Genomic DNA, 22,281 nt, shown 5'->3' with positions numbered 1-22,281 from the left:
CTGTGGTTGTGGTTGTGGTTGTGGTTGTGGCTGTGGTGGTGGTTGTGGCTGTGGTTGTGGTTGTGGTTGTGGTTGTGGCTATGGTTGTGGTTGTGGTTGTGGCTGTGGTGGTGGTTGTGGTTGTGGATATGGTGGAGGGTTAGTCAGCAGGCTGAATTCAGAAAGAAGAGATGCAGATGGAGAAGAAGTAGCCAGAAAAGAGGCAGGATGAGTGGCAGGCAGGGATAAGAAGTTAGCTGAAGAGGAACAACTTAATGGTTCATGTTTCGTAGCAAGGTCAAGGAGATTGGGAGCTGAGACGTCCTGGGGGTTTGCGCAGGCAGTCAGTGCGAACTTGTGCAAGTGGCATCAGTCAGATTGCAGGAGTCAAGGAAAAGCTGTTGAGAAAGTACACATAGCAACCATACATGACATTTTCAAGTTAGCAGTTAAAAGACGTGAGAGAGATGATGCAATTTGAGGAGTTAATGAAATCAAGACATATTTTTTAGGTTGGGGAACCATGACCAAATATACAGTCCACAGGGAGAGGAAAAGGGGTTTGTGGAGAAAGAATGGTAGATGGAGATGAGGGAAAGGGAGGGGAAGAGGAGGCGGAAGTCAAGGAGCTACAAGTGTAATCTAAGAGAGCATGGGAATGGTTAATCACAGCGCAGGGCAGCACAGTACAGGTAGTGCTTGTGGAGCTGGGCACCTGCAGCCCGTATGGTTTTGTTAACCGGTGTCATCCCAATTCATTCAATCAAAAGGAAACAATAGCAGTGCAAGGAGGGGCCCTGGTCATGAAGAAGACAGTCTCTTCCTCTGAAACAGAAGCCGGAAGGACACTATGAAGAGAGAAAAGCATTGTGAGGTGTAAGAGCAGGATAACTTTTACATGGCTTTTCTGAATCGGAGTGAGCAGGGATGGGGAAGGCGGGGGGGCGGGAGGAGACAGTCAAAAGAGAAGTGACAGGAAACCAACAAAATGCCACGAATCAGAGAGGAGCAGCAGGCTCACCCAGCGTTCCTGAGTGAGGGAACACTGGGCACAGAAAATTAGAAATAGAGAAAATAATCTATTATTCCGTAGCGGACAGCCAGTGTGAGGACCAGTTGGCTTGGGAAGTCTGTCCTGCTCCTTTTCTAGCGGAGCTCGGCGACCTGCTGTGCGAGGAGAGGACTGTGAGGGCTGTCCCGGGGTGGAGGTTGCTGTCAAGGTGGAGTGGGGACTGGGGAGGTGATGAGCTACCACTGCGAGCTCCAGAGAGCCAGGGAGCAGAGTAAAACCAGGCCACTCCAGTGGACTGAGATGAGGGAGACCCTGGACCAGGTGGAGTGGGTGCAAAGCGGATTTCGCAGATGTGGGGGCGGGGGACGGTATAAGAGAGGGTGAAGGGTATGGGTGGGGATTTGGAAGGACAGCTGAGCCCAGAAGAAGGGAAAATCAGCGATGAGAAATGTGGCATTAGGGCCCAGTGTTTCCACTTCACTCTTTTTCTCCCTCATGTGTAAATTTATTAGACATTAGAAAACTAGCTACACCAGGAAAAGAAATTCAATATTTAATAGGAGGTGGTCTTATTTGGTGGCATAGGGTGTTTTATTTCATAATAAATATTGCCTTTGGGGTTTAGATATTCTTTTGGTTAAAAAAGTAGATGATTCTGGAAAGTATAAGGAAAAGTAAAAATCACATAGAATCTGACCACTTGGAGATCATCATTGTTAATATTTGGAGATTTTTAGAATTTGTCCTTTTCAAAAACACATACTTAGACAAATTATAATATTTTTGTATTCATTCATTCTTTCATCAGTTTTTTAAAAATATATTTTATTCATTTTTCACAGAGAGGAAGGGAGAGGGATAGAGAGTTAGAAACATCGATGAGAGAGAAACATGGATCAGCTGCCTCTTGCACACCTCCTACTGGGGATGTGCCCGCAACCAAGGTACGTGCCCTTGGCCGGAATCGAACCTGGGACCTTTCAGTCTGCAGGCTGACGCTCTATCCACTGAGCCAAACTGGTCAGGGCAACAAATTATAATTTTTTAACCCCAAATAAATGATATTATCTGCACAATTTAGTAATCTCTTCCACTCAGTTATTATCACAGTAAAGTTTCATGTCAAGGAGTACATGTCGACATCATACATTTAAAAAATATTTTTGTTACCTTCTCCTGAGGACATGTTTTTCCATTGTTTTTCAGAGAGAGTGGAAGGGAGGGAGGGGGAATATAGATGGATAGACAGACAGACATATTTGGGAGAGGAGAACCAGCTCAATCCTTCAACAGAATGACTTACGCAAAGTATATACATGTGGAAGCTGCGTAACTAGTAAGTGATTCCTTTAAAACTACTGTACACGTCTGCCTTTGAAGTGCTTATGTATGTCAGGGCTATCTGTGCTCCAGTTTGAAGACTATTGTCGTAGTTCTTTTAAATTGGTGTATGTTTCTAAGATAATTTATATCTTAAAGTGGATATACAGTCCTAAATTATGGATTAGCTTTATTAAAAGCAATGAGCTATAGACATGACTACTTTAGACTTGGGAGCAGAAGAACTGAGTATGAGTCTTGACTCCGTTTGGCAGATGTGACCTTGGATCAGTCCCCTACCCGCTCTCTGATTCAGGTTCTGATCTAAGGAGAGTAAACATGTGAAAGTACTAGGTCTATAAAGAGGAAAGAAGAGACGGAAGAGTTTTCCTCCGTGCATCAGAGGGTGTACTCACAGCACATCCTAACACAGAAGAGTGCCAGTCAGTCATTGTGAAAGCTTGGGACTGGCCTCAGCACTTCTAGAGGGAGGCTGGGGGGTGGGGGTGGTGGTGAATGGAGGGATGGGTGAGAAGGGTGCAGGGGAATATCGTCAATGATAGTGTGATAACTGCCCGGGGACAGGCGGTTACTAGACTCAGTGTGGTGAGCACATCATCAATTACATAAACGAATATAATATTGTATGCCAACTAGACTTTAATAAAAATAATAATTAAATGCTTCTGCCTTGAAGGGAAAAAAAAGAAAAAAGAAAGAAATTAACCACATCAAACAGATTAGTGCTCAGTTTGAAAGAATAAAGGAAGTGCTTTGAGTTCACATGACCTTCCTCCTGTCCTCTCTTCAGAACCCCTGTGAACAGGATAGCAACATCCAGCCCTGAGATTCCGAGTCTAAGCTCTTTCCCCTCCATTGCTGTCCCTGGTGTTTCTCAGGGAGGTGGTGGTGGGGTGGGGGTGGGGGGGTGGGGGAGAAGGGGGGCTGATTGCAGTGCCTGCCAGGGTTTGCCTCGCAGACAGGCGTGGTGCCTGAGGGAGCCTGTGCGCTACATACATTCTGACGTTTCTACCGATGACAGTGCCAGCAGCCCAGCCCTCCACACCGCCTCCCTTTCTGGCAGGTCTCACTGAAGGAACTGGGCTGGTTTTATTCTCGACCCGTGAAACCAGGAGCCCTGTCAGGAGGCTCCACTCCCCGGGAACCGCCTGGGAGCGGGTGTGCGGAAGAAACTCGGTGACATCATCTTCCGAAGTTGCACTGCATTAGCTGCACGAACCTCCGTGAAACTGCAGAACAGCGACGGGTTCCTGGGTAAATGCAGACACTCCTTGCCTTTCAAAGTCACCTTTTAAAGCTTATGCCGGTCACGTACCATCCGAGGATGGGGCTTGGCCTGAGAACCCGGCTACAACACGGCACATGACACAGGGCTGACCCCATCACAGGCGTGGAGACAGGAAAGAGGCAGAGGCACTGCAGGGAGGGAGCAGATTATCCCCGAGAGATGCTGGTACCCTGAGTGGTCACAGCCTCTGTGGCCTCGCTGGGAGAGGGTTCCCTGTCTTCCTTTCCCTGTGGATGTCCTTACAATGAATTGCCTGAACTAAAGTAACTGCAATAGGACTTTTCCTGGCAAAGAAAAGTGCCCACAAAGCTAACGTGTGTGTATCTGTGCTCATCTCCGAGCATATGATGAAGACTAGGACGGAGTACCTGCCCAGAAAGCCATCACACGGTAAAAGAGGGAGGACAGCAGATAAACAAGAGAAGATATGGGATGTCATAGACATTGCAGAAGAAGCGCGTGCAGAGCGCAATGTTGCCCAAAGTAGTCACCTCTGGGAGGGACCAAGGAGAGCTCTGGACGGGCGGCCCGGGGCTGTCTGCATCAGCCAGGCTTTGAAAATGTCTTTGTTTGTAACACGGGGCTGCTTCTAAATACCTTCAGGAGTGTTACATGCGTGAAACAACCTTGCTAGCTATAAAACGCCTCGCGAGTGCGGCGTGGTGAAATGGGAATGCAGTGGGAGACCGGATCCAGAGGTGTTTCCGCAGCCTGCAGGGAGGGAGGAGAACCAACTCCTTTGGCGTCTCAATTTCAAGCCCTCAAGCTCACTTCGAAGTTCACTACCCACATTGAGTTGCTATAAGCATGTAGGTGGGAAATGTGGTGAAGTGCCTTGGCAAGAAAGATAAATTGGAAACAGAATCCATTCATTCACTCATTCATTCAAAAGATTTCATTGATAAAATGTTATGTGACGGGGACTGTCCTTTGTGTGCAAGATAATTTCTGACCTATTAGGGTGTATATACATTCTAGGGAGAATAATAGCCAATATGCCATAGCCATCCAACTTTTGGAAAATTGCTGAAGTTTTTCTGGGCCTAACTTTCTTTTTAAATACCTCCTCCTAGAGAGAGATGATGATTTTATATGAGATATGTAGAATCTAAGTCATTGCATGTGCTTTTTGCAGTATTAGGAGACATACTATTCTCTTACCTCCCGAGTGTATCTCACGTAGCAGCTACTGAACAGGCCTGTTTCCATCCCTGTGCCATCTTTTTGAAGTTAGTTTTCACCGTCCTTTGCACACCCAGTACCTTATTAATAAGCAGTTCTCCCCTGAATAATACTTGTAAAAATAATTGAGTAAAGCAATCACCATCCTCATGGGGCTCTGGTAGACATGCCAAGTTCAGGCCTAATTATACCACTTTTGTTTATAATGGAAGGTATAGCCAGGAGTGGCATTTTAGTTGGTAAGTGTGTAATTTTCAGTGTGGAAGGGAGGGCAGACGTTTCCCAGGCCGGGGATCCCTGGAAGTTTCTCCAGCCACTTCCTTCACACTCCCTGTCACAGCTGCTCTTCTGAGTGAGGGATCCCACCGCAGTCCCACCTGGGGAAGGGAGGGAAACACAGCTGCAACCCAGGCTCACTGCTTTGTAAGGAGCTCCTCGCTGGAGACTCAGGACTAGAAAGGAGTCGGGGACTATCTACTTATCAGCAAGAAGTCCTCTCAGAAAGCAACCCCCTAAAAAGAGGAAAGGAAGGATGCATCTAGAGTCTCAGAGCAGCATCTTCATGCTACAGTTCTAGAAACAAATGTTCTTGGCAGCATTGCATTGAAGTTCTAGGGCCTGAGTATCTCTTGGCATACAGAGCTTCTTTAGTCCATCATGCACTCTGCAGAGACCTGAAGGCCACACTGTAAGTCTGTCCACTTGGTTCAAATATATGTTGTAATTCCTTAGTCACACCAACAAAGAAACACCAGAGGTGAGATTTGCTTCTGTATAACCTTTGGTGCGATGAGGTCATCAGTAATGTCTGTAACCAGCAGTCTTGGAACCGGTCATTTCATGCTATCTAATGCATTCTGTACAACCAAAACAACCACATCAGATAAGATTGTTTGTCATCAGCCTCCACTTCTAGAAATTTGACTGAAAGTAAAATAAATAAATACAAATTTCTGTTTGATCTGTCAGAATCACAGTGTTTTATCTGAAAACTAACCTGATAAGTGGCTAGGTTAGTTCTAAATATGTTGATCAATTTTGATGCCTGTTGTCAGCTTATAGTAGATAACAGCTACTAGTATATATGTCGCCACCTACCTTCTTTACTTTCCAAGAATCAGAACACTTAATTGAAAGCTTAACATCTTATACATAGCATGAATGATCACCATCTGTGCACAAAACATCTTATCTGATAACAGCTACGTGGCTGTTTGTATGATCTTATCAACGCAATAAAATACAAGCCTCTCATAGCTAATAACTGTTCTGCCTTAAGTGATTCCTCCCTAGTAAACTTACACACTCCATAGCGTTGCCTAAATCTTTAAGTTCTCCAACCAAAGTTATGAAAATAATATTTGCGAGTCAGACCTGAACTTCTATCTACACAGCTATTCAATGGAGACCATTGTAGAGTCTCAGAGTTTCCGTCTGGGAAGAAACTTAGCGACAGGATGTCTGACCACACACTCTCCCCCGGGCACAGGGAGGCCCTGAGGAGCTGGTGCCTTAGCCACGGTTATGCAACCCCTTGAGGAGAATCCGTGGCTTCAGTCTGGGCTTCTGCGTCTGGGTTTAGTGTTGACTGCCCCTCACCACCCCGGTGTGTGAGGGACATGAAGAGCACCTTAGGATGAAGGTGCTGAAGGGCTCAATGAGAGAATGAGATGCCTATTGTAGCTTAGAGTTGGGGTAGCTTTTATAGGTGAAGTCAGTCAAAACCTTGTTTAAAGTGCTCTCTGTGGTTAAGATACAGATGACACAGACCCGTCCGTCTCTGAGAGGCTGCCACACCCTCCCTGGGCTAAGCTGCAATGATGCCCCAGAGAGCCTTTGATTTAGTTAATGAAAAAGGGGCGGAGTTGAAGTTCAGGAAATGAAAGACAAGCAGGAATGCCCCTTTTCTACAGCACCCGTGACAGTGTATTGATTCCCCTTACACATTCTTGCACTTGTCCAAACCTTGACACATGCTAGAAATCTCTACGTCCTAATTGAAAAAATTATTAGTTGATATCTTAAGAGATCTATTAGAAATACAAAAAGAGCTTAAGTCTATTACAATTACCATGAGATATGAAACACAAATACTGTAAGATCTGTGGAGAGAAATTAAGTATCAAGACTCTAAAATTATGAGGGAAAATAAGTCCATATTAACAAAAAGAGATTCTAAGAATCTGAAATATAATACTCTTTCAAGATCAAGGAAAAGAAAATTCACTCTTCAGTTAAGTAATATTGTCATAGAATATACCTGGGCAGAAAGGACTAGGAGGCAAACTTTAGTGCCCGGAAGTTGCCTCAAAAATCTTGATGCATGCAATCAGTTTTCCTTACAGGAAACAAAAGGTTTATCCGAGTCAAAGATGGAGGTACCCCATAGAAGTGCTGTAAGAGGTCTATGCTAATAATTCTTCATTTCTCTGAAAGATGGAATCAGATTCTTTCTGCTTCCTTTAGCAATGCAAGGAAAGGATGATCCTCATAACAGGGCAGTGCACTTCTATTTGTACTGTTTCAGTTTATCATTATTTTGCATGATGGTCTTATTTAATAGTATGTCTTCCAAGTTCAGAGAATGGAATGTTCTACCACTGTTCCTTTCAAGCTTGGGCTGTGCACTGCTTTTGAAGTTCATAGACATGGACTCCAGCAGAATGGTACCTGCTGGACCAACTGGACACGGTGTATTGCCACATCTGTCTGGCTTCAGCTCTCCTCTGCCTTCTAGAACTGATGCTTAGATGTGTCCTGTATAACTCCTTCCTAATAGTAGGGCGGGAATCATTTTGCAAACTCATGTCGTAGCACCACCGCCAACATTCCTGGGACACTGTACATTATTTGCCTTTATATACTTTGAAAAAAATATGTGCAATTTTCTAATAATTTACTCCTCTTATCTTTCCACTCATTTTTCTTAATTGTTATTTTAAATAAGGAATAAGTTTCATTCACCTTTTTATCTCCAGCAGCTACTACAGTACCGAACACAAAATCAGTGGTTAATAAATAGCTATTTGTTAAGTAATAGACAAGAGATAAATACATGGTTTACCTTAAAAATGCAAAGAAGGAAAAAGGAAACACATTTCTTGTATCATGTTAATTTGTACCAAAAGTTGATAAATTTATGGATGGGGTGAAAACCACAGGAATTTCTTCCTTGGTATATACAAGAAGTGAACTTGGAGATGGACAAGTCAGATTGAATTGTTCTGTCATTTGCCCATCAATAGACTGGAATCTAATCTAACCTAGTTTAATTGGTCCTTTAAATAGAATTTTCTAATTGAATTGGCAATAGTTTGGGGAATCGGCCAACCTTATCTTTGTTCCTCTAAGAGCTGGCACTAGGAGCTGCCTTACTTCTTTTAAGGGGAGGACATCCTGTAAGCATGATGCCTGAGGAGAAAGCACTCCATTCTTTGGCACCCAGAGGTTGGAGGGAAGTAAGATACAAAATGTCACATTTACTCTAAAGAAATAGATGATCTAACTGTTTCCTTCCTGGACTACAGAAATGCTTTAATAATCCAGAAGGGGTTCCTTGAGGGCTTGGTTTTCTCCTTTTTTCCCCCATTTCTGATCGGAAAAAAATTTCATATGACTTAAATATTTCACAATTAGTTGCAATGTAATTTTGACCTAGCTACCATTCTTCCACCTTGAAGGAAACACACAGGGAAATAACTGTTTAAAAGAGATGGGCTGGATTCACTTTGCTTCCCTTCAAATTTAGAACCCATTTGCACCAGGGATTTTGACAGTCATCTGTCTGATTGAAGTGTAAGAACTATGCTTAATAAAATATACTTAATAAAATAGGTACATTACTTGAGTTCTGATTGTAAATTTTAGATTTGTTCTAGCCTTTAATCTGAATTAGAGGATGTCTCTGACTCTGTTTAAGGCTAATTCAGCCAGATTCTCGCCCTGCTTCTCTGTAGCATTTAGCCCCTCAAGCTTGGCGAGACCTGAAATCACCAAAGGCGGAAACTGTCTTTGCAGGCAGGGTTTCCAAATGGATGACATCCCATGTAGAACGTCCAGGGGACGGAGCAGACACGGCGTCAGGCTGCCTTTCCTTCCCAGGCCTCACATTCCACTTACCAGGAAAATGATCAAGAGGTGAATGTTCCTGAAGAGGAGCCAGTCCATGCCTTCGGGTTGCTCTGCACACAAACCCCAGCGAGATACGAGTTTAGTCCTAGTCCCCGGGCTGCTGGATTCAGCCCGCAGCAAGACGTGCCTGGAGATGCCCTTTAGGAAGGCATGGGTGCTACCGCTGCTCTCCCGGGCAGAGGAGTGAAGATGTTCTAGAATGACACTGTCTCTCCACCCCAAACTCCGCGGCTGGTCTGGAAGGCTGGCATTGTTTGGGCTCTGGGTAAGCACATGGACACACCTTGATTCTTATTGCAATGAAACCCTTTGTTGGACACCAAAGGAAAAAATCTTACAGTGTGAAGACAAGATTTACGGGGAAGATACCCAATGAATAATAAATTACTCATAACATGAAAAATAATTAAAATGCTAGGGCCTATCATCATGCTGAATAAAATTAGTAGGCTGCCTCTTACTGCCAACATTGTAAAAGCAAAATTACACACACTGACAACACACACACATGTCCACTACCAAACCAACTTCAAGGAATGCGTCTGAGCGTAGGGCCCTGCGAAGGGCACTGGGCCTGAAGTGTGGGGCGGGGAGAAAGGTAGGAGAGCGATGCGCTCACCTCTTCGTTCAGGCGATTCCTCTTCCCTCCTCAAGAAGTCTTCTCCTTTCACCTCATTCTTTCATTTTAAAGTTGTTCTGAAAAAATAAGGTTAAGACAAAGAAAGGCTGCCTTCACTAGTATGTTTGTTTTAGCACCTTTTCCCTGAATACACAGTCGAACCCATATGATATAACATTAAATTGCTTTAAGATAACCACAGTACAGAGTTTGCTCACTCCTGTGGCATCGCCACTGGTAGAAAAGTACATCCATGGGAACACTTGTTAAACCCACATGAATATTTATTAAGACGAGACTGAAATCAGAAACCTGAGAATTTCAGGGAAAAAGACCAGGGCAGCATCTGGGTATTTCTGAAAACCATTTTCCCTTCTCACTTCCTCTTTGTCCGTGTGGGTTGAGAATAGGGTATAGTTTCCTCATGAAAAAAATATTACAGGCTCCCAGCAACCTCAATCAGCATTAAAAGAGATGTAGTCAAATGGTCTGCAATCATTAATATGGGTGGGTCGGGGCTTTTCAAAGGGAGACTGTACCCTGTCTTCACTACCCCATCATGCAATTCAGAACAAGGCGGGCTCTATTTCTAGTGATGGAATGTCTTCCAAACAGCACTTAGTGTCTTGAGAATCTCAGCTTAACATTTTTGGGAGAATAGGAAAGAGTCAAGGCAATTAGAGGGCTGGAAAGTATCTTAAAATAAAGGGAAATGAATTATATGTTGAGATATTTATGAGAAGGAAATTATATATAAGCAATGGGAAACAATGAATTGTTGCAAAAAGGTAGTATTTGAATATACTATCTGCCCAAGCCGAATCTTGTATATCTGGGGATATTTGCCTAATTCAGAAATATCTCTGCTGACCAGGTAGGGCTTGTGCGTGGTATCATGTTTTGTTTTTGAATTGATTTCAGAGAGGAAGGGAGAGGGAGAGAGAGATAGAAACATCAATGGTGAGAGATAATCAATGATTGGCTGCCTCCTGCACACCCCGCACTGGGGATCGAGCCTGCAACCTGGGCATGTGCCTTGACCGGGAATTGAACCCTGACCTTCTGGTTCATAGGTCGACGCTCAACCACCGAGCCACGCCAGCCAAGACACGTTTTAAATACATCTCTAGGTGGTTCTCTAGATTGTCTAGAATGCTAACAGACATACAACATTCACTGGATGGTTTAGCAACCCACCACTTCATCATATCCTAGATAGGTCTTTAAACCAAGAGTTATGGAAAGCTATGCTTGAGTAAATTAAGCATTAAAATTTTTCGTAACTGTTTTATATCCAACTGAGCTTTCCTAATTTTTATTTTCATGACTTTTTACCCAGAGGTTGGAATGTGACACTTGTCTCTACCATAGAAACCTTTTCTTTTATATATAGGTCAGAACAGCATGGAATTATTCTTACTCTTGAGATCTGTCCTCCATCAGTAGTGCCGGTGAGCTTCGGGCTGCGGGGCGCGGCGGCGTTTTCCCGTTGTTTCTCTGTGTGTGGAAGTACAAATGGTGCTGCTGCTTGAGCTTGTTTCCAAGACACAGGGTGGTGTGACGTGGTCCTCGCCTGTCCGGCCTGCCGAAGGCCTTCTTATTGGCTGGAATTGCACTGAGGCCTTTGCTTTTATTTTCCCATAAACCCCTTGGCTTACTTTAAAATAAAGGAGGACTGTAGGAATTTGCACTGGCTGGGTGAGTGGGGGGGATTCCTTGGCTAACTGTGTATATTTCTGTCGCTAGAAAGATACCACAGACAGCTATGGGGATGGTTTGGGTCTTGTGGAGATTTAATGAGCAATACTGCTTAAGATTTGAATTATAGAAACACTGGAGAATACAACGTGACTCAAATAAAAGGCTTAAAAGATACGTGGCTGATACCCCCTTTCTATGTGCCACCCAGTTTATCATGACTCACGTACATACAATTCTTTTTGGTGTCTGCATCTAAAGGGGAATATGAAAAGTTGGCAGGGAATCTGTAGAAGTTTGGGGAATATGAGAAGATGGTAGAGAATATATAGAAACTTCAGTGTTTCTAGTACCATGTTCTGGGCCATCAAGCAGATGTAAGTGTGGAAGATTGCCCTGGGAGCCACTGCAGAACAGTAGCGAATGGGAGAATCCAACATGGGATTCTTCAGTGGATTTATGTCTATAAACAATAGGCCATTCAGAGCCTCAGAGGGAACTCAGGGATCTGGGAGGAGTCAGTGCCTCTAATGATGATTTTGTTTCCATACCTACTTCCAAGCAGGCTCGGGCAACCTACAGTAGTGTATTATACTAAGAGACATTGGACAGAAAGTTGACCATTGTTTAGCCAGCTAAAGAAAATTATTTTTGTTTTGTTTCAGTTAATGTTGAATTAGAATCATTTACTTTGCCTGAGAGAATTAATGAAACCGGTCTAAACCCCTATGTGTTACTGTTTTTCGCAAGGGGAAAGTTATGTTCTTCATTTGCTGTAACAGATGGAGATCTTTCCACCGTTTGTGTTGGTACTATGATTGGTGGATTTCTCTTGAAATATAAAATTTTCAATCTACCTGAGTTGCTATTCATAGGATGAGTTTCAAAGAAAAGAAACAACAAGCAGAAGAACTAGATACCTGATCATTTAGGTGTTTCCTTCAGATTTCTCCATTTATAACTCCTAATTTCAATGGTCCCTCAAATTCAGATCTGGAGATTACCATCACGAGCAGATGCAGAGTCTGCAATAACTGAGAAGTTGCCACTTGAAGCTCCGACACTCATTTACATCTACTCCTTGAGAGAGTTGGTGGGATGGTCCCAAAAATAGAATCACCCAAGGATTTCAATTTATTTTTTAAAAAAATATTTTTATTTATTTCAAAGAGGAAGGGAGAGGTAGAGGGAGATAGAAACATCAATGATGAGAGACAACAATTGATTGGCTGCCTCCTGCATGCCCCCTACTGGGGATCGAACCCGAAACCTAGGCATGTGTCCTTGACTGGAATCGAACAGGGGACCCTTCAGTCCACAGGCTGACGCTCTATCCACTGAGCCAAACCTGTTAGGGCAAGATTTCAATTTAAACCCTCTTCAAGGCAAAGCTTAATCATGGTTCTGAGCTTAGATAGATAAATAGCAGCTACTTCTGTTTCTGTTGTGGGGCTCCAGCCTTCACATATGCTAATGTTTGAACATAGCCTAAAGATTATTTAATTCAATCTCTCCTCTCTAACTTCTCTCCTATACACTTTAGAGGTTTATTAGTGCTGATGATAGGGAAAGTATACTAACTCCTGCTTCATAGTCAATTTATATAAATACTAAGCCATTTTCTAATACTGGCTAGATATGTGAAGGCAAAATAGAAAAGAATTGATGGCTAAATGTTACTTTTTTTTTTTTTAAACACACACCTATTTTATAGTTTACCAAATTATTGAGCTTAATAGCTGGCTCTGCAAGCAGAATTTTGTCTTATTACTTATGTTTCCCTATTTGTGTTTGTTACCAAACCAGTAGCATTTCATCTGCTCATGGGAAAGTGCATGTCGACTTTCAAGGATGCTCTTGGAATTTCATTATTGTTCTTGTGCTTCTGTGATGTGGTCTCATCCTGCTTCTACCGTAGTGGGACATTTTCATTCTCTACATCATATCCATCTAAAACATAGTAAGTGCCCTAACGTTTATATTTTTAAAGGAATGCCATACAAGACAGCTCATTCAACACGTTGCAGTACAAATTCTCTTTGAAAAAAAAGAAATGTGATCTCTACAGGCCAAATAGTATGAACATAATGTTAGGGCAAATTTTCCATCTAATTATGATGGTTTCAGACTAACGATGGATATTATTGAAATACCCAAGGACATATTAAAGGAGAGGAAATTTAAAAAATATTTATGGACCTAAACTATGTTTGTCAAATGCAGTAGGCAAGTAGGTTCTGGAGCTGACTCAAACAAAAGGATTTCCATCGGCATGGGCCTCGGGAGATGGACAGCAGGTAAACACAGCTTGTCTTGGCTTTGACCTAGAGCAGCTGCTGTGCAAACATGCCTGACTGTTCACCTTAAGGTAATGGCACTGAAGGTAAACAACCTGTCTCCTCATTAAAGCCAATTTATGTGTAGAGATAAGGGTGCCAGCATACAAGGTTATTTAGTGGGTGTTAGATATCATGGAGGTTAAATGTCAGTTTCCTACAGAGTTCTGTTAATATAATAGGATGTTAATGTACACCCTAAAATCATACACCCTGACAGAGGTGCCTTGTTGATTCTCTCTGTGACTTCATGTCCTCAGTGTGGGATGTCATTCAAGTAAGTACAAAAAGAATTACCTGGCTTCTAGCTTTATTTTTTTTTTTTTAATATATTTTTATTGATAGAGAGGAAGGGAGAGGGAGAGATAGAGATAGAAACATCAATGATGAGAACCATTGATTGGCTGCTTCCTGCATGCCCCACACTGGGGATCAAGTTCGCAACCCAGGCATGTGCCCTGACCGGTATTTGAACTGTGACCTCCTGGTTCATAGGTCAACGCTCAACCACTGAGCCACACCTGCCGGGCTGTTGTAATTAAAGTGTATTACTGCAGACTTATCACTTGCTTGCTGCATACTTATCCCCCCTGTGTCGCTGATGTCTTTATTATTGATTTATAAACATTGTTGGTATGTAAGAGAAATTAATCTCTGCCATATATGGCAGCTATTTTCTACTTAAAAATATATTTTTGCAAATGACTCCCGCTCATGACGCCGTGGCAGCGGTGCCACAGTGTGATAGGCACTCAGGTGCCAGCCTGGCTCCTTCGCTGGCCGTGGCAGTGCCCCTCTTTGGCGAAGTCGCGATGTGGATAGAGGGCACCTTTGATGCTCTGAATGGGCTGGGCTGAAGCTGTTGGGGGTGAAATTCAGGAACGAGAAACTCAAAAGCTAGGCAGTGCTTCTTGAAATATATGTCTTGGTTCAATTGCACCAAATATCATATGGTCCAGTGTGCAGGAAAGGCGGGTTCTTGACCCCAGATTTGCTGAGTCAGCATCTGGGGATGGACCCTTGGATTAGTTCATTTTTAACATGCTTTCTGGGTAATTCTTAGATTGCAGACTGAAGTTTAGGAACTACTGAGGCAGGAAAATTAACCTGGGCCTATGGGTCGCTCAGGGAAAAATGGCAACAGGTAAACGTGGACTTTTAAAAAATATGATATTTAGCATCTCTTCATGGAAGAAGGGGGTTAGCCATTTCTTCTTCTTTTTTAAAGAAATATATTTTATTGATTTCAGAGAGGAAGGGAGAGGCAGAGAGAGAGATGGAAACATCAATGATGAGAGAGAATCATTGATTGGCTGCCTCCTATATGCCGCAGACTGATGCTCTATCCACTGAGCCAAACCAGCTAGGGCCATTTCTGCTTCTTTTTATGTGAAACACTTACTCCCTTTCCCCCACTGTGTCACACTTTATTGATTTATAAACACTGTTCACATGTAAGAGAAATTAACCTTGGCCATATATGTGGCAACTATTTTCTACTTAAAAAAATCTTTTTTGCAATAGAGATTGATTATGTTTTTATTTTATTTTTATTTTTTAATATATATTTTATTGATTTTTTTACAGAGAGGAAGGGAGAGGGATAGAGAGTTAGAAACATCGATGAGAGAGAAACATCAATCAGCTGCCTCCTGCACGCCCCCCACTGGGGATGTGCCCGCAACCAAGGCACATGCCCTTGACCGGAATCGAACCTGGGACCCTTCAGTCTGCAGGCTGTCACTCTATCCACTGAGCCAAACCGGCCAGGGCTATGTTTTTCTATAGAACAGGCTATTATAAACAGTCCTGCTATTTATCAGTTCCTTATTGCTGTGTTAACAAATTGTTACAAACTAGTGACTGAAAACAACACAAGTTCATTATCTTACAGTTCTGAAGGCCCAAAGTCCAAGTGAGGCCAGCCTGCATTCTTGCTCACCAACACTGCCCCCAAAAGTTTTGTCAGACTTTAAATTGTAGCCAATTTGTGGGATAGGCACTTGTATCTCATTTTCATTTCCCGGATTATTTGGGGCTCAATATTTTTGCATAAATTTCTTGATCGTTTGGAATTTTTCTTTTGTTAAATGCATATTGAAGTTGTTTTTTCTATTGTTATATTTAGATTGTTCTCTTTTAAAATAGTTTGTAGTTCTTTACGTCATACATATAAATGTGTTGGGTACATGTATTGCAAATATTTTCACTCATTCTGTGGCTTGTCTTCTTTTTAAAATGGTAGTTTGTAATGAATAGAATTGCTTATTTTTGAAGTAATCAGTTTGTTATTTATTTATTTTATGGTTAGTGCTCTGGTGTCTTATTTAAGAAAGCTTTCATACACTTAAAATATTGCCCTTCATGGTTGTTTCAAAGTTATCTAGAGATAATGGCCTGGGATCAATTTCATCTTTATTTTTCATATGTGGATCTTACTGTCCTGATACATTCATTTGAAAAGAGTATGCTTTTCACTGCTTTCTGCACTACCAATAAAAATAAATCTGAATTGTGCATTAAATAACTAATGTGCAAGTAAAGTGTAAATAAATAAAATATTAGAAATAAAAAGAAAGTGTGCATAACTGTGGGTGTCTCTTTTTCATCTCTTTTTCCTTTTGTCTGTTCTTATGTGAGTTCTAAGCTGTTCTAACTGCATAACTTTACAGTAAGTCTTGACATCTCATAGAACAAGTTCTCCCGCTTTGTTCAACTCTAGAGTGCTCTGGCTATTTGGCCAGTAGCGTTTCCTGTATGTTTTAGAATCACCTGATTCACAAGCAAACTGAGACTATGATTAGGACTGCACAATTTTGAGTCATGTATTGGAATATACAAATAAGGAACATTCTTTTATTTAATATTTTAAGTAATTAATTTTAGGTTTATTTAATAAAGTTTTATTATTTTTTCACTGTTAAAGTCTGACAGAGACCTTTTTGAGGCTTATTTAGTACTAGTATAAGATATATTTTTTTTAAATTGTAGTTTCTGACATTTATTTTATTTCATATGGAAATACAATTGATTTTGGCTCTTGATTTTTGTATTCAGCAGTTTTGCAAAACTCATCTGGATATTGAATATTTTATTAAAATTTTAAAAAATGTTTATTACTTTTTAAAATTTTTAAAAATTTAAATTTATTGGGGTGACATTGGTTAATAAAATTATATAGGTTTCAAGTGTATAATTCTATAATGCACCTTCTTTATATTGCATTTGTGTTCACCACCCAAATTCACCATATATTTGACTCCCTTTACTCTTTTCTACCTACCCCTCTTTCCCTCTGGTAACCACCATATTGTTGTCTGTAACTATGGTTTTTGTTTGTCTTGTTAGTTCATTTGGCTAAACCCTTATTTTTAATTTGATTGATATTAAAAATTCAAGATTCTTCTGGATTTTAACTACATCATGATTTAATTTGACAATAAAGATATTTTGTTTCTTTCTTTCCAGTCCCTATAATCTTTCCCCTCTACTTTTGAATCACTGGTAAAATGTTAAATGCAATATTGATAGTGAGCATCATTATTTTATTTCTCTTTTTCATAGAAAAAGCTTTTAGTGTTGTACCATTAAATATGATGTTTTATTTCTGGATTTTATAGTTTGTATAAAGTTAAGAAGTCTACTCATAATTTACTAAGAATATTTATCATGAACATATATTTTACTAAATATGTCCTATACATTGAGAAGAGGCATCATTGTACCAAAGAACAATTCAGAAAATGAAGTTTTATTAGGAATGGTGGGAATTTGACAAGCAATATGATGTAATCTGGGGGCTCAGTTCTCACACGGACTGTCAATGCAAGGATGGATTTTAGAAAAATTGAGTAGTGAATGGATGGCATTCACTCGTGTATTCAAGAAATAATTACTGTTTTTGCTTGTCACTGCCTGACCTCTGAGCATCACACATTAATTCAAAATTTGTTATTTAATTAGTTCCATATCCAACTAATGATGAACAATTTTTGGTGTAGCTTTATAATAAGCTAGGTGCAAGCACATGTCTTAAGAGATTGAGTGAATTGGCATGATGGCTAGAAATAAGTTATTAAAATATTGGGGTTATGCCTATAAAAATGATGTCTTTAGTAATTGACTCCTAGCCCTTCTTTCTGAAAGTAAATAGACATCAAAACCAATTATCTATTAAGGTCACTCCTAAGTGTGTAACAGTAAAGCTCAGTCATGTATCAGAGGAGAGTGATTATATGTCTAAACACTCTGAGGGTAGACGCATCTAATTAACACCAATGTCACAATATCATAAAGGTACATTATTAATTACAAGGACCTGAAGACTTTCCCATTTCATACCATTGGGTTTTATTACCCAACCTATCAATATTTTAGCTTATGTCCATTCTGTTTACAGCACAATGTTCAAGAAAGACCTGTCAAGTCAGAAACTTCTGAGGTTTCTTCTTGCATATTTCGCCAGACCGTGGGGCAGAGGATACCAGTGGTTGTAACAGACCCTGCGGTGCCATCTCCGTATTTTGCCCTTTTCCCTTATCATTTTTGTGCCCACACACCCAAATTCTAACTGCCAGTGCTTGTGTTTCTCTATCCATTGGTGCCACAGCCACTTTGCCCGTCTGTACAGCAGGCACAGCGGATTCTGTCCCCAGAGGCAGCCCTTAACTATTAACTGGTGGCAGCTTTGTCTAAATACACAATTTCCCTCATTTCTGGGATGCTTTAACTCTGCAGTGTCTGAGTGTAACTGCACGGGTTCCCAGAGTTTTCTCCAGGAGGGCTGAGGCTCGGTTGCTCATGGTGGTAATTGTCTGATAGCTCACATGTCATCGGCTGCTTTCTCTTTCCTGTCTCATCTCCCCAGGCCCCACCAGTAGTTCCTTCACTTACCCTCCCCCTCTACATGGCCCTTAAATTCTCTTTCAGGGCCTACCTCTGGGTGAACCCAATCTAAGATGTGATCCAAAGAAACCGACAAACCCACATCAGTAATTTATCAAGCAGAAACTGGCATTTATTTTTAAAGTGATATCTACTAATTTGATTGCAGAGAAATAGTTTTCTTTGAAAATGTGACACATTACATTCTGGGTCCAACCAGATATGAACCTCAGTAAGAATCAAATCTTGACATTTTGAGCAGTTCTGGAAAATGAGTCAGGGCTGTCCTAGGTTTTGTGGGAGGGAAGATGACTGGAATACACCAAGTTCGTCATAATTAAGCTTTGTTTGTAAAATCGAGAAAAGTAAGTCCCAGGGGCAGCTGAAATTTGTCTTATTTGAACTCAATCACCAAGCACATGCCCAGAAACTGGTATGATTTTTGAACTTTTTAACTCATCTGCTATTCTCCATTTGTAGTTATTATACTTGAGTTTTTCCAAGACATTTTATAATGAGATTTGAATTTAATTGATTGCTCAGGGCCCTTTTTCCAATTTCTTTTTAAATGTTGCTTTACTAAACTGCCTAAGGTTTTTGTTTTATGTTTGTTACTTACTGGCTACCAACCTGTTGCCGACAAACCAGGGAGTAGGAGTCCCTCGGAGTAAAGCTAACTATAGGTTACAACAACCACTCACTCACCTCCGTTATTTCAGAAGCTTCCTAACTAATCGTGATTCTGTGATTTCCTTCCAAGAGTTTCAGCACTGCAGGTAGAGTGGCCTTTTAAAAATACAAATCTGAGCAGATTTGTAGAGTAAGTCAGCGTTCTTCCCATGGCCTGCTAGGTCCCACGGTCCCACCCCTTGTTACCTTTCAGGCTGCATTTCTGCTTACTTTCTTTCACTCTCTCCAGCCACGTGGGTCTCCTGCTTCTTCCTTGAACACCCCAAGTGTGTGCCCGCCCAGAATTTTTCCTGATAAAGAACACCCCTCCCATCCTGCTCTCCCTAGCCTACGTGCCCTGCTTTATTTTCTCTTGACCACTTACTGCCATCTAACTCGCTATATATTTTCATGTTTACTGTCAAACCTTGGGCCCCTCCATATCCTGAATACAAGCTCCACGACAAGACGGATTGTTTTGTTCATTCTCATGTCATCACTGCTTGGCACAACTGTTAGGCATTCATCTGCTGTGTGAATAATTAAATGATGAATGAATGAACAAGTTGGTCAAGGACAGAGTTTCTGAGGAGATGATATTTAAATTGCTACCTAAAGATGAAAGGAGGCAACCAGATGAAAATGAGGAAGAAAATGTTCCATGCAGAGTGCATACCAGTTGCAAAGAAAGGTCAAAGCAGTTCTTCAGTCTGTTTCTTCTCACCTCCATCACAACTTATCCTAGTCCAAGCCACCATCTTTCATGCCGGACCAGGCAGGCCCCTATAGGCTATTCTTGGGTGTGCAAAGAAAATCCATTGCAATTCTTAAAACAGAGAATTTATTTAATGTAATTTATATTTCCAAAGGCCACCTGCCTCATATGTAGAAAATTATTTGAAGATAAATGGAAGTAAAGAGACTACTTAAGAGGCAGTTCTGGCAGTGTGGTGGTGGATGGGGATGGAGATTATTAGGTGGACTGAGATATATGTTGTTATAGAATCAATAGGACCTGGTGGATCAAATGTAAGGGGTGAAGAAAAGGATGAAATCCGGGAGAAGTGCTTAGTTTCTGGCTTGAACAATGGGTCAGTGAGATCATATTCACTGGGATGAGAGTATTTGGGTGGTAAAATGATAAGTTAAATTTTGAACATCTTAAACAGGGGCTTGGATGAGGTCTCATAGAAACAGTGTAGAATGTTGAGATGAGAGGTCTTGGGACCAAACTTTAGGGGAATATCACCATTTAAAAGGTGAGTAGGCGGGGAACAAAAAAATTAGAGAATGACCAATACAGCATAAGTAATATCCTGAAAGGATAGTGTTATATATAAAAGCCAAGAAAGAAGTGTTTCAAGGAAGAGAGAATTTCAGATTCTTCCTGGAAGTTATGAAAGACAAGGACAGAAAAGTGGGCCTTGTGTTTGGCAATGTGTAGGTCTGGGACAAACTTGACAAGGGCCATTCTGATGGACTGATGGGTGAGGGTGGAAGTCTGATGGGACATGAGAAAGAAAGGAAAGCAACTGTGCAGGAGTCTTAAGAAGTTTGGTGAAACAAGTAAAGTAAAAGGGAGGTAGTTGGTACAAGGAGGGGTGGTGATGAAAATGCTGCAGGAGGGAGGGAGGGAGGGAGGGAGGGAGGGAGAGAGAGAGAGAGAGAGAGAGAGAGAGAGAGAGAGAGAGAGAGAGAAACTAGGGAAGGAGCAAAGTTCTGGTACACAAATGGGGATTGTCTTTTTATATGAGTAGGACACTAACTCCATTGTAATAGGCAGGGAAAATGAGTGTGCGTACAGGTGGATGTGTAGGTTTCGCAGAGGAAGATGAGTGGATTCGAGATTGATGACTTGTTTTCTCAGTAAACAATAGGATTAGATCACCAACTAGGAATGAGAAGGAAAGAGGAGGTGTGGGAGGTTTGAGGACAAAGAAGGCATGGAATAGTAATGCAGTCTAATGAGAGGGGACGCCTGTCACAGAATCAGGATTGTAAAGCTGCCGGAGATGTTACTCTGTGATTGAGATCCTGTGCTTAAAATGAAAAAGTCAGCTCACTTGAATCATCTGTTTAGTTGTTTGTGTGTAGACAGAGCTGGAGGGTGAGAGATTTGGGATATGTAAGTGGGATAGCAGGGCCAGGAGGCCCAAGGTAGTCACTAAGAGGTGACTAGAGTAGGACTCCGAAAGCCTGATTAGATAAGGAGGGGCATGAAGCTAACAGCCAGTGAGAAAGTGGTGGGAGTCCAATGAAACTCATGGGAGTTTTGATGAAGGGGAGGAATTGCAACAATTCCTTAATGACTTAAGCACGTGAGCTGGGACGATAAGGAGGAAGTAAAACGGAGGCAGCCGAGGTGCTGCCATGTTGGGTTATGATAAGGAAGGGGGTGGCTGAGGGGGAGTGGGGAAGATGGGGGTCTGGGGACTAAGAATTGGGTGTCAAGTGCCTCACCTATGTGGTCATTGAGGTTCCTGTGAACACCCTCAGAATCGGAGAAGTCTGCGGCCAGGCTTCCGTGGCCAGAATATGAGTCTTCAGTAAAAGGGGACATTATTAAGACAGAGGTCAGTACATGGCACGTGGAGAACAAAGGGAGGGGGTATAAGCAGATCCCATGTGTCTGAAAAGGCTGAGGTTTTGTGCAAGCTGGAGGCGATAATGGTCCAGAAAGTGGCCAGAGAGCAAAGAGGAGATGTGCCCCAACACAGATGAAGGGGTCTGACTTCAAACGCAAATAAAAAGAAACGCCATTCTAAAAGCAATGAAACGCTAGTGTACACAACAATAAAAAATTAGAGTAGCAAAGGAAGAAAGAAAGGAAAAAGCATAAAGATGCTAAAAGTACAAGCTGTTGGTCATGGACTTATGCGTGCGGGGCTGTAGAGGCTGTGCTCCGACATGACTAAGCAGCGCTCCGGAGACATGAGCTCGGAAAAGGCAAGAAACGGTGAAAATAAATGTTAACAGTGTGAAGCGTAAAAAATTCTTCACTTGTCTGGGCTGAAAATAACAACTAGCTTTGCTAACCTCTCATTATTCCCCAGCCCCCTAACAACCCAGAAAGGATAATAAAACAGTGTTAATCACTTTATTGCTGCCAACATAACTCTTTGGAAACTACAAACCAACTTAA

The 22,281-nt window shown here is 41.7% G+C and overlaps 1 protein-coding gene across 2 annotated transcripts in view; it reads right to left on the bottom strand.

Annotated features, from left to right (window-relative positions):
* Positions 1-9,184, bottom strand: part of DSG4 (desmoglein 4) — a 38,762-nt gene extending 29,578 nt beyond the window's left edge. For both annotated transcript variants that reach the window (XM_036323650.1, XM_036323651.1), the window contains exon 1: positions 8,922-9,184. In XM_036323650.1, coding sequence (XP_036179543.1) covers positions 8,922-8,969 — 48 coding nt within the window. In that variant the 5' untranslated portion in view covers positions 8,970-9,184. The remainder of the gene's footprint in view (positions 1-8,921) is intronic.
* Positions 9,185-22,281: the final 13,097 nt, after the last annotated feature.

Source organism: Myotis myotis, unplaced genomic scaffold (assembly GCF_014108235.1).
Source record: "Myotis myotis isolate mMyoMyo1 unplaced genomic scaffold, mMyoMyo1.p scaffold_m19_p_9, whole genome shotgun sequence".
Taxonomy (NCBI): domain Eukaryota; kingdom Metazoa; phylum Chordata; class Mammalia; order Chiroptera; family Vespertilionidae; genus Myotis; species Myotis myotis.
Note: the sequence above shows the minus strand (reverse complement) of the source record. Positions and strands in the feature narration are given on the sequence as shown.